Source organism: Fusarium fujikuroi, chromosome FFUJ_chr02 (genome assembly GCF_900079805.1).
Source record: "Fusarium fujikuroi IMI 58289 draft genome, chromosome FFUJ_chr02".
Taxonomy (NCBI): Eukaryota; Fungi; Ascomycota; class Sordariomycetes; order Hypocreales; family Nectriaceae; genus Fusarium; species Fusarium fujikuroi.
Genome location: NC_036623.1, coordinates 3,327,479 through 3,344,962, shown reverse-complemented (window position 1 = coordinate 3,344,962; position 17,484 = coordinate 3,327,479). Strand labels below are relative to the sequence as shown.

The 17,484-nt window shown below is 36.2% G+C and overlaps 2 protein-coding genes; one reads left to right on the top strand and one right to left on the bottom strand.

Moving 5' to 3' along the window:
- Positions 1-9,891: 9,891 nt before the first annotated feature.
- Positions 9,892-14,301, top strand: FFUJ_04291 (related to phosphoribosylformylglycinamidine synthase; the record flags this gene model as incomplete). XM_023572442.1 has 7 exons in its annotated part: positions 9,892-10,515; positions 10,564-10,745; positions 10,822-13,304; positions 13,353-13,515; positions 13,585-13,724; positions 13,777-13,818; positions 13,868-14,301. The coding sequence occupies 7 exons, from the start codon at positions 9,892-9,894 to the stop codon at positions 14,299-14,301; spliced, it is 4,068 nt and encodes a 1,355-aa protein (XP_023426565.1).
- A 369-nt stretch (positions 14,302-14,670) lies between these two features.
- FFUJ_04292 (related to quinate transport protein) lies at positions 14,671-16,489 on the bottom strand (the record flags this gene model as incomplete). XM_023572440.1 has 4 exons in its annotated part: positions 14,671-14,906; positions 14,961-15,379; positions 15,456-15,943; positions 15,995-16,489. 4 exons carry the CDS (start codon positions 16,487-16,489, stop codon positions 14,671-14,673), a joined length of 1,638 nt encoding a protein of 545 aa, XP_023426564.1.
- Positions 16,490-17,484: the final 995 nt, after the last annotated feature.

Below are 17,484 nucleotides of genomic sequence, written 5' to 3'. Positions count from 1 at the left end.
TACCTATAGTATTTAGTAATCCCTAGAAATAACTATACCTCCCCTATATTAGTGTATTTCTTTTATTTTATAATCTTAATTACCTTAATATTATTAAATGCCCTTTTATATATACTATAAAGGTATTTTACTATAACTATTATCTTTTAGCAGAATTAAGACTTTTTTCTTATAATAGTGTATTTTAATAGCTTAATATTAAGGAGAACCTTATTAATATTAATTAGGTATTTAAAGATATATCTCTTTATATTTAGGGTAACTTATTCTTTATTATAGGTAGTAGTTAGTTCCTTAATATAAATATCATTAAGGAAAGCTTTATAGACCTCTAGAATAAGGTCTTTAAAGATATAGATAATATTTCTTATAAACTAGGCCATTAAGTTTATTACTCCTTAGGGCAAACTATATATCCTTAATAGCCCTATTAGTATATTAAATATAGTTATGTCCTGGCTCTTTTTATTAAAAGGGAATTAATTATATCTTAAGAAGAAGTCTAGTAGTAAAATAATTTTATATATAGTAAAATCTGCTAAGAACTTATCTATATATGGCGGCAATAAGCTATCCCTTATAGTTACCTTATTTATTAAAGTTATAGAATTAATTAGGCAGAAATTACTATTCTTTTTAGTAACTAAAAACTAAGCATTCTAATAGGCACTATAGGATTCCTTTAATACTTTATATATAAATTGCTTCTTTAATAGCCTAATAATTGCTACCTTATAACCTTTAGGTATTAAGATATCTTTTACTTACTATACTTTATATAGAACTACCTTTAAGACTTATAGAGGAGTAATAATTAGATCTAGCTGCCTGCACTTTAAGAAGTCCTATATTAAGGCTGCCTCCTAATTATATATTACCTTAAAGAATATATTTAGTTCTGTATCTATTAGTATATTACTTACCTAATCCTTTAGTGCTAAAAGCCTTTCTCCCTTTAGTTAGTAATCTTACTTAATCTTAAAAAACTTAAAGGTAATCTACTTAGTATACTTTACTACTATATTTAGTATATCTTTAATCTTAGCTTACTTCTTTTCCTTTTAAAAAGAGTTACTATTTAGAATAAAACTATCTAAAGGTATATTATTTATAGAATAGATCTTTACCTCCTTTTATTTATATATTATATTAACTTTAATATTAGCCACCTTTCTATCCTTATTTATACCCTATTTTTCTTCCTTTCTTTCTTTAATAGCTCTATCTATATACTGCCTAATCTTATTAAAAGTAGCTTTAAGGACCTCTTTATATTACTTTATCCCTTCTCTAGCAATTAACTTAATAACCTTATTTGTAGACTTATAGCTTATTGCCTTAACTAATAATAGAATATTATCCTCTTTTAAGCCTAGCATATCCTTAACTCCTGGCTTAGTAATAAAGTTAATATTTATTTTAAACTAATTAATCCTTTAGTTCTAGTTTATACTAACTTCTACTTAACTAATCCTGCTATAGAAGTAATAAACTTTATATTGCCTAGCTGGCAGATTAATAGTATTAATCTATCTTACAGTAAATAATTAAATATTATCTATATTAATCTTATAAAAGGCATTTCTAGAATAAAAGGTACTATTACTTTAATTAAAGTAATAAAAAACTGCTAAAAGACTTAAGTATTTACTAGATATATCTTAGCCTCTACTTAGCCTATTATCTTAAGCTTATTGCCTATATAGAATATTATTATAGCTTTAATATTAATTATCTTTAGCTTACAGTCCTTTATAACTTTCTTAAAGATAATATTCCCTTTAGATCTAATATTAACTATAGCTTTTATAATATAACTATCTAGGTTATTAAGCCTAATTATAATTCTAGGCAGCTCCTGCCTTTATACTATTAACCTATTGCCATTTTAAAGGTAAAGGTTTAAGTTAAGGTTATTTACTATTAAATCCCTTAGTTTCTTATTATTAATTAGCTACAGCATTATACCTAGGTTAATAGTTTAGACTATTTATTAAGTTTTATAAGAAGTGCCTTTATTTTTAATAACTATATACTCCCCTTTTATTAACTCTTATTCTTTACTGCTTTAAATATACCTATTTAACTAATTAATTGCATCTTTACTGCCAGTCTTAAAGTAAATAGCGTTAATATTAATACCAATTTTTAATATTTCTTCTATTAAGTCTTAATAGTTCTTCTTATAATCTTAGTTTATAAACTAAATTATATTTATAAAGGTTAAGGTAATTTAAAAAGTGCTTTAGTTAATTTTTATATCCTTAACTATCTAATATAAGACCTTAGTAATGCTATCTACTATATCCTCTATTCCTTTAGCAATCTCTTTACCTAGCTATAGGTTAAGCACTACTATATTAAAGATAGTCAGTCTAATCTTTTTAAAATAAATATCTACCTTTATTTAGGTGCAAATTTAGTCTTAGCGAGCCTTAAGATTATCTAATCCCTTAGGTCCCTTCTCCTGCCTAGAAAGATTAGGACTCCCTAAATCCTTCTCTATAGTTCGCCTCTCTAGGATTTCTGCAGCCTAAACCTCCTTTTTATCTTTAATATAAACTTACTTCCTAGTGTTTATATTTATACTAATATTAGAAATTTAAATCTTAAAGGGCCTAAACTTTTAATTATTTAGTATTATATTTAGGTATTTATTAAATATAATGAAATTTATTTAGGTTAATTTAATATCCTAAGGCTAAGTATTATTATATATTTTATTTATAATATTTACTAGTAAGTAGGTATTGCCGCTAAGATAGGCATATAGGAGTTTATAGGGATTAAGATTGGGCTTCTTGTTTAGGTATTTTTAAATAGCATTTAAGACCTTTCCTTTTATATTCTAACTGATTTTTGCATTATTATATACAGTTATATACTTAGCATTTCTATAGAGGAAGGACTTAAAAAAGCACAGGATCCAGGCATAAATTAGTTTTCTAATACCAAAATCGGCTTTTGCCTTATAAATTAGGTAGCTTAGAACTGGCTTTTTATAATAACCTACCCAGGCTATACTACTTAATGCATTATAATTAGCTATATTGTTCTTTCTGTTAAACTCTAAATTATAGCATCTTTCTAGGAAGTGGCCCTTCTTAATGCAATATTAATATAAATACTATTAGCCTTAGTCGGTATAGTTTGCATTAATATATATATTAAATTCTTCTTCTATTTAATTAGTTAGATTTATAGCTATTAAGTATATTTAAATAGTTATATATTAAGGCTAGCTTATTATCTGGTTTATAAGCCTTTTATCTATTTATATTTAAAGTATCTTAAATATCTTCTTAATCTTATTCTCTGCCTCTTTAGCTAAATTAACTTATATCTCCTTAAATAAGGCAATTAACTTATCTATTAAGATATTTACTATAAACTTTTAGTCTTTCTTTAGGATTATTTTAGTAGGTACTTTTATTATTGCCTTTAGCTTTAGGATTTCTTAAGCCTAATCTTAAAGCCTATCTTTTTTATTTTCTTTAAGATATTAATAATTTTTAGTTTTAGTAATTTTATTACTAATAATTAATTTAATTATTTAGGTAAGTTAGCTATAAGGTATATTTTATATATTATCTTACCCTTTTTTATACTATAGAGAGACCTTATCTAGAATATTCTAGTAAATTGCATTAAAGATATTCTTAAATTAAATAGTTATTAATTTATATTCCTTTTTAAGTTTCTTAAACTTAAATTAATAGTAGGTTAACTATCTAATTATTTAAGGGTAATTATTAAAGAGCCATTCTTAATTAAGTTTCCTAAGCCTAGCTTTAGGGCTATTTATAGCTATATTATCTTTAGCTATAAAGATCTCCTTTAGGTTCTTCTTGGCTTCCTCTTAAGTATATCCTTTACAGATATAATAGACATTACCTATAAGAGACTTTATAGTAAGGGTCTTAAGGGTTATAGTGCATTTCTCTGGTAGGATATTGGTATTATCTATATAATGCTTAAAGTAGTAGAGGTACTCTATAATGTTTTTCTTAAAGAAGGTCTTTTTATATAGGGAAATTTAGTTAATAACAGTATACCCTCTATACTGCTTATAGAGTGCTCTAATAAAGGCATAAAATTAATTATCAGTTATAATAGAGGCTATAGTTATACTGCTAGCTTAAGTTAATAAAGTTATAGGCTCTATAGACTAAATTCCTATATCCTTAAAGGTTAAAGCAGTATTAAATAAGCTTATTATAGTAAATATTAATTAATTAATTAGTTTAGAATATCTTTATAAGTTTTTTATAAATACCTCCTTTCTATAAGGAGTTAAAGAGATATTCCTTTTATCTATCCTCTATAAAACCATTATCTTAATTATTATTATAATAGCTAGATCTTTTATAAGGGTCTAGAATACTACTAATATAAAAATATCTTATAGCATTACTCTTAAAGACCTTTTAATTAAATAATTTTAAGGGGTATTTTACTAAAATTCTAAAGTATTACTAATCTTAGCCTCCTTAAGGGAGATAGCTCTTTAAGTCTTAGTCTTAATATAAGGACCCTAAAAAACTTTATTCTTAAGGTAGGCATCCCTTAAGGATACTATAGCCATATTGTAATACTATTAGGTTAAGGCCATTCCCTTCCATTTATTAAAATGTAAAATCCTTATTTTATAAAATAAAGGCATAAAATAATCTCAGTTCTATAATTGCAGTATTGCCCTTTATACTTATAAGATATTTAGTATTATTACTTTTAGCTTAAAAACTAAGGGATCTATTACTATCTATAACTTCTATAAGTAAGTTATTATTTTATTATTATTATTATTATAGCCTTTTGCCTTATATCTTTTTATTTTAATGCCTTCTTTTTCTAATATATTTATAACTTTTAGCAGCATAAGAGTGCCCTCCTTTCTGTCTAATCAGTTAGTTTTAAAATCCCTTTAGGCAGTAACTGTTAATAAAGAGGATTTTCTAGGTTTTAGGGACCAATTTAAAGGTAAAGAGTAACAATAAGGAAAAGACTGCAAGAAGACAATAATTTCTAACAGCCTTAATTGCAAGCTAAGTATATATAGCCATAAAGGTTCAATTAAAATAGGGTCTTTATTATTAGATAGGTAATTAAGTAATTAGTTTAATAATATTAAATATAAAGACAAAAAGTATAAAATTCAGTCTAAAAAAGGCATACTGAAACTAAGATATTGAGGGGAATCCATCCCTTTATGTCTGTCACCACAGACAGCCTTCTGACCCCACCAACGAGGCTAGACCTCTTACCCTGGAATGCTCATCGTAACCGTTACATTATATAATAAAATAACCTAAAGGTAAAGAGAGGTAGTAAGCCAGTAAGTAAAACCCTTATTAAAATATAAATAAGAAATTATATTCTATTTAATATAGTATTCCTAGTAGAAATACTGCAGTATAAAATATATATAGATACCTAATAGAAGACCTAAGGTTATAAGAGTTAAGAAAGTCTAGCTAGCTTTAAGAACTTACTAGAAAGAGGGAGCTTACTTTAGCCTTTAAATTAATTTAATATAGGAAAGCAGGAGGCCTAAAGGGATAGAATAAGCTCTATACTAAATAAGGAAAAAAGGCCTTATATTAATATATATTAAAAGCTCCTAAAGAGGCTCCCTAACTTATATATTAATATAAAGAGTTATTTATATTAAAATACAATCTAAAAGGCAAAAGAAGCTTATTTAAAGAGCTATAAACTCTCTTAATTATAAATAGAAATAGCTAAGACTATAGTAAAAGGTTACTAAATATTTAAATATTATTAAATATATATCTATAAGTTAGATAAATATAGAAAATTCCTAAAAATTAAGGTAAGATTAGTAATTTAAGGAGACTAATAGGTAAAAGATAGTTAAAATATATATATAGCTATACTAGCTAGAATATCTTTTAGAGTTTTAATAGTAATTATAATTAAATTTAACTATAAAATACTTTAATATAATATAGTTAATATATTTATATAATTAATATTAAATAAAGATATATATATAAAAATGCTAATAGGTTACTAAAAACCTGATATAGTCCTTAAGCTATAAAAGGTATTATATAGACTCTAAAGATTACCTCTCTTATAGTAAAAATACTTTAAGAAAGGTCTATTATATATAGGATTTTACTAAGTATTTAGTAAGGACTGTTATTAGGTTTAAGGCAATATAGTATTTTTCTTTTATATAGATAACTGTATCCTTTATTACCTAAAGGAATAAAAAGAAAAGATAAAAGATTTAATAAAGAAGTTATAAGAGATATATTATATTAAAGGAGGTAAGACCTTATAATAGTTTTTAGGCATTAAGGTTATAAGAGATAGACTAAACTATTACTTATAGCTCTTTTAAGCTATATATATTAATAAAATATAATAATTACTTCTAGACCCTTTATTAAGATATAAAGCAGTTATCTTAATAGTATAAAAAGAGTTATTATTATATATTAAATTATTAAGCCTAAAAAGTATAAATAGTTATTAATAAAAAGTAGGTACTATTATATATACTGTAGTAATAACTTGCCTAAATATTGCCTTTATAGTTAGCTAATTAATAAGATTTAATTAAAACCTAAAACTATAATATTATAAAGCGGTAAATAGAGCACTATAGTATCTTACCTAAATTAAGGATTTAGCCCTTTAATTTAAAAGTAATAATAACTTTTTAATTAATAGGTTATTAATAGCCTTAAATATAAGCTTTATTAATAACTTAATAAACTGTTAAAGCTTATAGGCCTTTACTATATAACTATTTAAAGAAGTAATAAGCTAGTAAGTAAATAAGTAAGATACTGTAACTATATCTACCATTAAGGTGGAATTACTTGCCCTATTATAAGCAGCTAAAGAGGCTATTTTTATAAGCTGGCTTATATCCTTATTATAAGTCAATCTAGAAGATAAGATCCCTTAGTAAGGCCCTATTAAGCTACTAAAGGTAACTATTTAATATAATAACTTATAAACTATTTAACTAATTAAGGAGGAATTAATTAAGCTATATATAAAGCTATAATATATATAGATTTATAATTATTAATTAAGATAAAAAGTAGTAAATAGAATAGTAAATATAATATATACCTTATTAACTTAACTAATAGCTAATAGTTTAATTAAAAACCTTATTAATAAGAAATTTTAAAATTTTCTTAAGTAATTAGGGCTTATTAAGATTATAGTAATTAAATAGTAAATAGAAATTATTTTAAATTAAGTTATATAATAAAATAGATACCTAAAAGATTTAATTTAAATTTATTACCTTTAAAAAACCACTAAAGTATAAAAGGGGTAAAGCCCTAGTAAATATTTATATAATTAATATTAACTATATAATAAAGACTAAAGAATTAAAAAACCCTAGCTAAATTACTTAAAGGTATAAGGAGGCTTAGTAGCACCTTAATAATAGGCAGAAGTAAACTAGCTAAAATAATTAATAAAAGTAATACTAATAAAAGTAATTAAAATATTAAAAATAGGGTTATTTAAATACTTATTAAATAAAGTATAAAAAGCCAGCTTAACTTTAAATATAGATAGGAGTTTATTATAGGTTTCCTTACCTTTAATAAAGATATCCTTATAGGTATTTAGGTAAAGGATTACTAAATAAAGGCAGGTTATAGTAAAGATATTATAGGCATAAAGAGATATTATAGAGGTAACTTAAGTAAATATTTCCTTAAAAATAAGTTTAATATTACCTTAAAAATAGGTTAGTTAAAAAGTTAAAAAAGCCTTAATAAAAAATATATAGAAATAAGGCACTAAAGTGCCTAAAGGTCTTAAAGAGATATAATATCTTAAAATTAAATTATAATAGTTAAAGTGCTATTACTACTAAAGGTAGAGTTATATATATAGTTAATAACTACTTATTAAGCCGCACTATAAGACTTAATTGCAATATAGGCCTGCTAGATTTAAATAGGATTAAGTTCCTTATTAATAAAATAATCCTAAAGGCACTTAATTACTAAATAGTAAGCCTAAACTGTATTAAAGTACTTATAAGGAATTAGCAAAATATTAATAAAGACTTAATAATTAAGGTAAAGAAATATATATAGAGCTATACTTCTTTTAATTATTAATATAGAAAATATAATATTTTAATAAGAGGCTAGTATAGTATTAAAAAGAGAGATTATAATAGATATTATAAATATAATAAAAATATAAAATCTTATTAAAAGACTAATTAATTAACTAAATCTTTAAATTATAAATAAACTTTTAAAGAATATTTATATAGAAGTTAATATAAAATATAGTAATAAAATTATTAGAAATTATAACTAAAGAATTTTAAAGATAAGTAAATAAAATATTAATAAAAGCTTATTAAAGACTAATAATTTTAATAAAATAGAAAAATATAAATATTAAAATCTAATTACTAAAATAATATAAATATAAACTACCTTATAATAGTCTATTAATATTTTACTAAAATAATATAATATAATACTTAAATCTTTAAGACTAGTATATTACTATTAGAATTATTATATACTAAAGAGAGATATTAGATTAGGAGAATAAAATAATTGCTTATATTTAGGTAAAACCTTGGTAAGATGCCGGAAGTTGAGGGATTTAGATACAGAATTTCCCCTCTTCTAGAAGAAAGATAATACACAAGCTTTCCAACACATTAGACCACTCTGCCACTGCGCCTTTTGCTTACACTTTTCTCTCCGACTCTCCACACATCTTGCTGGGGTCACGGCAAAGGCCGGCCGCTTGACCCAACTCATTCCCAAGGCAGGGTGATTTTTTGAGAATACGAAATATACATGACAATTTGTTCTCGGGATTGCCCAAATGTGATATTCTTCCGGTCTCAGATGTGTCCGCTAGCATTGCACATTAATGTCTCACCCTGATACAAGCAAGACAGTTCTTCTCCAGCAACGAATACAGTTCATTATCCTCATTGTGTCTACTGAGTCTAGACCTTCATTGATGAAAACGTTGCCCAGCCACAGCAGATTGTCGAAATTTCGTGGTAATCAAACACACTCAGATTTCCAAAGACAATCTAAGAAGATACCAAGAATGATCAAGAAATCCTGGTTTCTTGCTAAATTAGGAATATATGAAGTATAACATCTCTCCAAGTTAAAACCTCGGCAACAACACTTTATCATCTACGTAAGGATACCGGCTGAATTGTTTTCACTTCCCTTCAGTTACAGCCTAGAGGCATACACCAGAAGACGATTTTACGCTAGATATATATCAAAGTCAATCGATTGTTTTGGTGTTCGTAAGCTACTCGTTCCATATGACCCTTCTCTAGAGCTCACTACATCCAAGCCGTAAAAAAACAGTCACATTGGCTAGAATAGCCTGGTGATATGAGATTCACTAACTATGGTAGCGTATGCATCATTATACAGTTAAATTGATCTAGCTCGGCAACCAACGTTAGTTCTATAAAGTAGAAAACATCTAGTTACCTATGTAAATAATTTTCCCCTGCACAGGCTCGACACTTTCCGCTCGAAGGCTCAGCAGGGAAGAGTCCCCGCAGAACGACCCCGCGCGAGGGGACGTGCAGAGCTTCCAGCATGTCGCGATAAGATTATGATCGATAGAAAAGAAATATAGTATCAGTGAGCAATTGCTTGCAGTATCATATAACCTAAAGAATATTCTGTGTCTAAAACCTAGAAAAGATTCTGCAAGTAGAATTCTAGAATTCTAGTGATAGCCTGGGAGCGGAGAAACTTTGCCCCGTCGGCTGGACATGAAGACCCCGCCAAAACTTAGGTTTTTTCTTCTTGCTACAGGACGTTGACGTACAAGCGTCAAGGCGTATCTTGCTTTGCACTCGCAAATCCATTCACCATGCACCACGTCCTGATCGGCGAGTCGTGCTACACGGCTTCTGAAGTCCAGAAGCTCGTGCAGCGCATCAATGATCAGAGTTCCGTCAAGGTTGCTAAGCTCACGGGCTCCTGGCAATACTACGTCGACCTTGAGACTGAGGATGCCGCCGTTCTCGGCAGCATTAAGAAGATCCTCGAGGCCATTGAGCAGCCTGCAGATGCTCCCTCAACAGGCGACAACAAGAATGCCATCGATATCTATGTCAGCCCCCGAAACGTTTCCCCGTGGAGCTCGAAAGCTACCAGCATCGCCCTCGTCTGCGATCTCAAGACCGTTAACCGCATCGAACGAGGTCGAGTCATCCATATCGAGCTCGAGGATGGTTTCAAGGGAGAGGAAGATTTGAGTTTCCGGGACATTCTGCATGATCGCATGACAGAATTCTTCAGCCTTTCTCCACCAGCCCTCGATACCATGTTCGCTCATGGTGCTCGAAACCCTCTCGTCGTAGTCGACATCTTTTCCGATGAGCGCGGTCCCTTGGCCGCTCTCCAGGAACATAACAAACAGGCTGGGCTTGGTCTCGACCAACCCAACATGGAGTACTTGGTTAAACAGTACACTGCTCTTGGTCGATCTCCTGTATGACTCATAAGTCCGACGTTGAAAATCAATTACTGATTTCAGTAGAACGACGTTGAGCTGTTCATGTTTGCTCAGGTCAATTCTGAGCACTGCCGGCATCATGTCTTTAATGCTTCGTGGACAATCGACGGTGTCAGTCAGGAGAACAGCTTGTTCGGCATGATTAAGAACACCCATAAATTAAACCCTGAATATGTCATCAGCGCCTATTCTGATAACGCGGCCGTGTAAGTCTTGGTAACACAAATACAATTCCGGTTGGATATCAGGTATTCGGGCTTGTTTGCTAACATTCACTCGTAGCCTTTCCGGTGACGAGGGTAACTACTGGGCTCCAGACTATTCCACCGGAAGCTGGAAGCTCACCCGCGAAGTTGTCCAGCCTCTCATCAAGGTTGAAACACATAACCATCCCACTGCCATCTCCCCCTTTCCTGGTGCCGCAACTGGAAGTGGTGGTGAGATTCGAGATGAGGGCGCTGTTGGACGTGGCTCTTCTCCCAAAGCTGGTCTTGCCGGTTTCTGGGTTTCTGATCTCTTGATCCCCGGCAACAAGAGGCCGTGGGAGCTTGATATTGGACGTCCCTCTCACTACGCCTCCAGTCTTGACATTATGCTGGAGGCCCCAATTGGATCTGCTCGCTTCAATAACGAGTTTGGCCGTCCTGCCTTGACCGGTACTTTCCGTACTCTTCTCACCAACGAGGCCGGATCCGACGCTCCAGAGTACAGAGGATACCACAAGCCAATCATGATTGCTGGTGGTATCGGTAGCGTTCGACCCCAACATGCTCTCAAGGAAGAGAGCCATGTTGAAGAGGGTGCCCATGTTATTGTCCTGGGTGGTCCTGCTATGCTGATTGGTCTTGGTGGTGGTGCTGCCTCCTCCAACACTGGCAGCGATGCCACAGCGGATCTTGACTTCGACAGTGTTCAGCGTGGAAACCCCGAAATGGAGCGACGAGCCCAGATGGTCATCAACACTTGCGTCGCCCTTGGACCAGAAAGTCCAATTGCCTTTATCCACGATGTTGGTGCTGGCGGTCTCTCAAATGCTCTTCCCGAGCTTGTGAAGGATGCTGGGTTTGGAGGCAAGTTCGAACTTCGGCAGGTTGAGAGCGCCGATAACTCTATGTCTCCTCTTCAGATCTGGTGTAACGAGGCTCAGGAACGATATGTTCTTCTCGTCAACAAGGATGGTCTCAACCGCTTCACTAGCATCTGCCGACGAGAGCGATGTGGCTTCTCAGTTGTAGGAACTGCCGTTACCAAGGATGAGAGTGGTGTTTCAAAGCTTGTTCTCACTGATCGTGAGCCTACTATTCAACCTCCCGTTGATCCCATTAACCTTCCCATGGATGTTCTCTTTCCTCCTGGACGACGAATCTCTAAGGACGTTCAACGTGTTGAGAAGAACCTTCGTCCCTTTGACGCTGTCAAAAGTCTCACCGAGCACTGCGGCAGCTCTGACATTGGCGATTTGGTCACTAAAGCTACAGAGTTGGTTTTCAACCTTCCCTCTGTTGGCTCAAAGAACTTCCTCATCACTATTGGTGACCGTACTGTTGGCGGTCTGTCTGTTCGAGACCAGCTTGTTGGTCCTTGGCAGACTCCAGTTGCAGATGTCGCGGTCACCCTCACCAGCTTCAGTCTTGATGACAAGAAGCGACGTGGTGAGGCCATGGCCATGGGCGAGAAGCCTAACCTCGCTCTCATCTCGGCTGCCGCATCTGCCCGTATGGCTGTTGTTGAGAGTTTGATGAACCTTGGTGCTGCTGACATCAAGCCTGGTCCTGTCAACGGTGATCTCAAGCGCGTTAAGCTCTCGGCCAACTGGATGGCCGCTGTTGGTCACCCTGGCGAAGGTGCTGCTCTTTACGATGCTGTTCAGGCTATCGGCATGGAGCTCTGCCCTCAACTTGGTGTTTCAATTCCTGTCGGAAAGGACTCTCTGTCTATGAAGGCCTCCTGGAAGGACAAGGACACCTCTGAGTCCCAGACTGTCACTGCTCCTGTCTCACTGGTTATCTCAGCCTTCAGCTTGGTCGAAGATGTCCGCAGCACATGGACACCCCAGCTTCGCCGTGTTGAGGAGGTTGGCGAGTCTGTCCTGGTCTTCGTTGACCTTGCTCAGGGCTTCCGTGCCATGGGCGGCTCCGCTCTTGCTCAGACACTCGGTCAGATTGGTAACGAATCTCCTGATGTTCGCGATGTTCAGATCATCCGCGACTTCTTTGATGCTTTGTGGCAGCTTCATCAAGAGGACATTGTCCTCGCGTACCACGATCGATCTGATGGTGGTCTGCTCACAACTGTTGCCGAGATGATGTTTGCTGGCCGATGTGGCGCTGATATATCTCTTGACAGCCTTGCTGAGTCTGAGGACAAGGTGCTCGATGCCCTCTTCAACGAAGAGTTGGGAGCTGTCTTCCAGATCCGCCGAGGTGACGAGACCAAGTTCAAGAGGTGCTTCGCAACATGTGGTCCTCCCCATGGTCTTATCAAGACTATCGGCTATGTTCGCCCTACCAGCAAGCAATCTCTCCTTGTCAAGTACAGATCAAAGACCATCGTCGACCTGGAGCGTGCCAAGATCCAACAGTGGTGGACTAGCACTTCTTACGAGATGCAGAAGCTCCGAGACAACCCCGAGTGTGCTCAGTCAGAGTTCGAGGCTATTCAAGATAACAGGGATCCTGGTCTACACTACAAGCTGAAGTTTGATCCCGCTGATGTCAGCCTTCCAGCTCTCACAAGCATCAAGAGCCTGGTATACAAGCCCAGAGGTAAGATGAAAGTACTAAACGAATTAGGTGCATACTAACATCACGCAGTTGCCATTCTTCGAGAGCAAGGTGTCAACGGTCACGCCGAGATGGCCTTTGCCTTCCGAGCTGCTGGCTTTGACGCTGTTGATGTTCACATGTCTGATATCCTTGACGGCTTCTCTCTGGACGGATTCCGAGGTCTTGCTGCCTGTGGTGGTTTCTCGTATGGGTAAGTAAATCCATTATCAGCGTTTTGCCGGAATGTTCTCGTTCTCGAAGCGATACTAACATCCAATAGTGACGTTCTCGGTGCTGGTAACGGTTGGGCCCAGTCTATCCTGATGCATGACGGTGCTCGCAAGACGTTTGAGGCTTTCTTCCAGCGTCCTGATACCTTCTCACTAGGTGTCTGCAACGGTTGTCAGATGCTGACTCGACGTGAGTTCATACCTCGTTCGTTGTTTCTTAAAATCATACTAACAATTTTTAGTGAAAGAATTGATCCCCGGAGCCGAGCACTGGCCAACATTCGGTATGTCATTCTGCCTGTATTCGCGGTGGTGGAGCCTAACCATTTCCAGTTGAAAACGCCAGCACCCAGTTTGAGGGTCGATACTCGATGGTGACCATCGAAGATAAGTCCGAGAACTCTGTCTTCTTCAGTGGCATGAGTGGATCCTCGTTCCCCATAGTCGTTTCTCACGGTGAGGGCAGAGCTGCGTTCTCTTCTGCCAACGACTTGCAGTCCGTCAACGACTCGGGTCTTATTCCCTTCCGCTACGTCGACAACTACGGCTCTGTTACAGAGAGATACCCCTTCAACCCCAACGGCAGCCCTCAGGGTATCGCAGGTGTGCAGAGCAAGGACGGCCGTGTCGTCGCCATGATGCCTCATCCCGAGCGTACCATTATGGCTGATGTTGGCTCATGGAAGCCTGAGCGCCAGCTCGCTGAGTGGGGACAATATGGTCCTTGGTTCCAGCTCTTCTTGAACGCCCGTAAATGGGTTGCTTAAATTAAAAAGAAATTTGCATTTTGGTGTTCGGGTTCCTGGGATGTTTTATGGTCATGGAGAATGGGATATGAGGTAAGAAGGGTAGAATGTTTAGTTCAACTATAGAAAATGATTGATACCGTGCTCATAGCCAGTGGTTTTGCGAGTGTTTTATTGTGATGCTAGGTCAACAACTCAATACGTGCCTTTGACTATAGCGAGACGGTAGTGAATGCGCGCGCAATCCCCTACGACCTCACCAGCTATACAATTATTGCAGTTTCATATCATAGGAAAGCATATTTTTTTAATTTTCATCGGCGATCATCGTAAATCTAATATTTGAATCAAAATCTAGATTTACTGTACCATTTGAGAGTAGCAAACGAACTACACATGGATATTAGGATTGCCTGCACTTCTGGCCTGCGCAGCAGTTGCTTTCATAATCTCCTTCTCCTCTTGACCACTGTTATCTCCAAATACTTGGTCCATCTCCTCTAGAGATCTGCCCTTAGTCTCAGGGACAAGGAAGTATGCCCAGCCAGCTGCGATAGCGCACCAGGATCCGTAAAAGACATACGTGCCAAATCCAATGGACTCTAGCATAGGAGGAGTAATGACACCTATATATGCGAATTAATGACGTTTCTTGTAAGAAGGGACTATGTAGGACTCACCAACAATAAAGTTACAAATCCAGCAAGTTGCAGTTGACAGGGCTACACCCTTAGATCGAGTTGCACTGGGAAAGACTTCTGATGGAAGGGCCCAACCCAGAGGCGAATATGAAACTCCATAACATAGAATGAATATGAAGGCCATAGCAACACACCCCCAACCAGCTGCTGCATTGGTCTTCCAGTCGTGGGAGAAGATGCCAACAAGAATAGCCATGATTCCCCACGAAACAGCACCTCCAACACCACCAAAGATGGCCAGAGGACGGCGACCAACTCGATCTATGATAAAGAAACAGACGCCAACAGCAACTAGCTGAAGAACATTAAAGATACCAGACATGGTAAGAGACATCTCCTCAGACTGGCCAAGTGACTGGAAGAGAGTCGGGGCGTAATAAATGAATGCGTTGATTCCACTGAATTGTTAGACCAAGCCAAAACTCGGGGAACCCTTACTATAGCAAGGTCTTCTATGGTATATGACTGACTAACCTGAATTGTTGAAAGAACAAAATCCCACAACCCACGACAGTTCTTCGCCATGTCTTGTGGTTGAACAAGTCAAGCCAAGTCAAGACTTCGAGCTTGAAGCCCTGTTTACCAGGGTGGCGGCGCTCAAGCACGGTTTTCTGGAATTGCGCCTCGGCGATAATGCCTTGATACTCAGTAAGGACTCTAGAGTCGTCAGGTGGGAGACGACGCATTCGAGATAGATTGCTGAGAGCATCTTCTGTGCGCCCAACAAGGGCAAGCCATCTGGGTGAGTAAGGGAAGAAGAGGATTCCAACTCCGACGACTGTTGCAGAGACCATTTGAAGGCCAAGAGGAAGACGGAAAGCAATCTCGCCCTCCAAATGGCGAGTTCCATAAGTGATATAAAATGAAACCACTACACCGGCACAGATAGATATGGATTCGAGAACCAGAAGAGTTCCTCGTAGATTCGGGGGTGAGATTTCGGATATGTAAAGAGGAGCGCCCTGGAAAGGTCTCAGACAAGTGCTTCAAGTTACATGGGTTTTGCGACTTACCAATGCAAGAGTGCCAACACCTATTCCACCGACTGTGCGACCAAGAACGAGCATTTCATAGTTAACGGCGGCAGTCTGCAGTATGGCACCGATATTGAAGATCACAACAACTACAGCCAGAGCTTTCTTTCGGGAGATCTTATCGGCCATCCAGGGCATGAAGAAACAACCTAAGAAAGCTCCAAACTCCAGCATACCAGTCATGAAGCCCTTCCCAAAGCCAGAAGCTGCCCTAGGAAAGACATCATGGAACTGAGGCATGACGTTGATGATGGAAATAACTCCTTGGTCATATCCAAAGGAAAATCCACCTAATGAAGCGAGAAATGCAGCCCCAAAGACAAAAGGGGACTGTATAACGCCTCGGATACCTCCTGGGCCATAGGCGACACTGTCTGCGAGTCTTGTCGGGAGATCTGCTGTAGGAACGATGTTGATGTCTTCTACAGTGCCATCATCTTCATCATGGAGAATTTTGTCATCTTTGGAAGACATGACTAGTAAGTGGAAGAATAAGGGGTTGTGTGGAGCGCTGGATGTTGAATTACTAGTGTTGATGGAACTGTTTGAAACGGAGAAGCACGACTCTATCGGGATATGGCAGGCTTTATATACTGAAAGGAAGACTACAGTTCTCTGAATAAACCTCCGAAACTGGTCAGCGGCCAGAGTGGCTGTTCTAATTCTCTTGGCTCCGAAACCTAATTCAGGCAGCTTGAGCCAGACACGGGCAGTACAATGACGATCAACTACTCCCAACGGCGCCACCCGGACCGTCAAAATCTGGAGAACGCAAGTGATAACGGGACGTTGTCATGAAGGAGTACGCATACATGGGCTGTGGCTAGATAGTGTGCGGGGAATAGAGCTCATCATCTGGGGTATGGTCTGGGGAATATGCAAGGATTCGTCGATCATATTCTACAGACTTGATAGTGATGAGAGATTAAGGGCATTTTACTTAACCTTGGAAAGGTATTCGCCTCTTCTCAGTCAGGTCCTGTAGACCTTAGAACTTGGATACTTTGCAGTTGAACTTGAAGTCTAAGTATCTAGATGCATCTTTGGAGTTGGATCTCAAGGTCTAGAGCTCGTGGTATTCTTTTCCGAATCTTGTTTCATCCCCAGGACGCTAGACCTCGACAGAGAATGATCGGCGTGTATCTACTCGGCGATATTGCAACACGACTCATGCTCCGGTCTATAGTTCGACGGCCTGCTGTACAGTCTGCATTCTCTTTCCAATATCGAACAGCTTAGTTCTAGTTGAGTTCTAGCCTTTATAACCCGAATTTCGCGCGGAACGCTACAAGTTTAGGACAAGCTTGTGCCGAGCTTGATGGCTGTTCTGGTCTCTTCATAGAAACTCTAGTGACCTACGCTCTGAAACGGTCTCTACAATAAATCTCTGAGTGATATTACATTGTCTACCGATTGTCCAGTTGAACCGATTCGGCATGCGTATATGCCACGGCGAGTTATGCGAATAA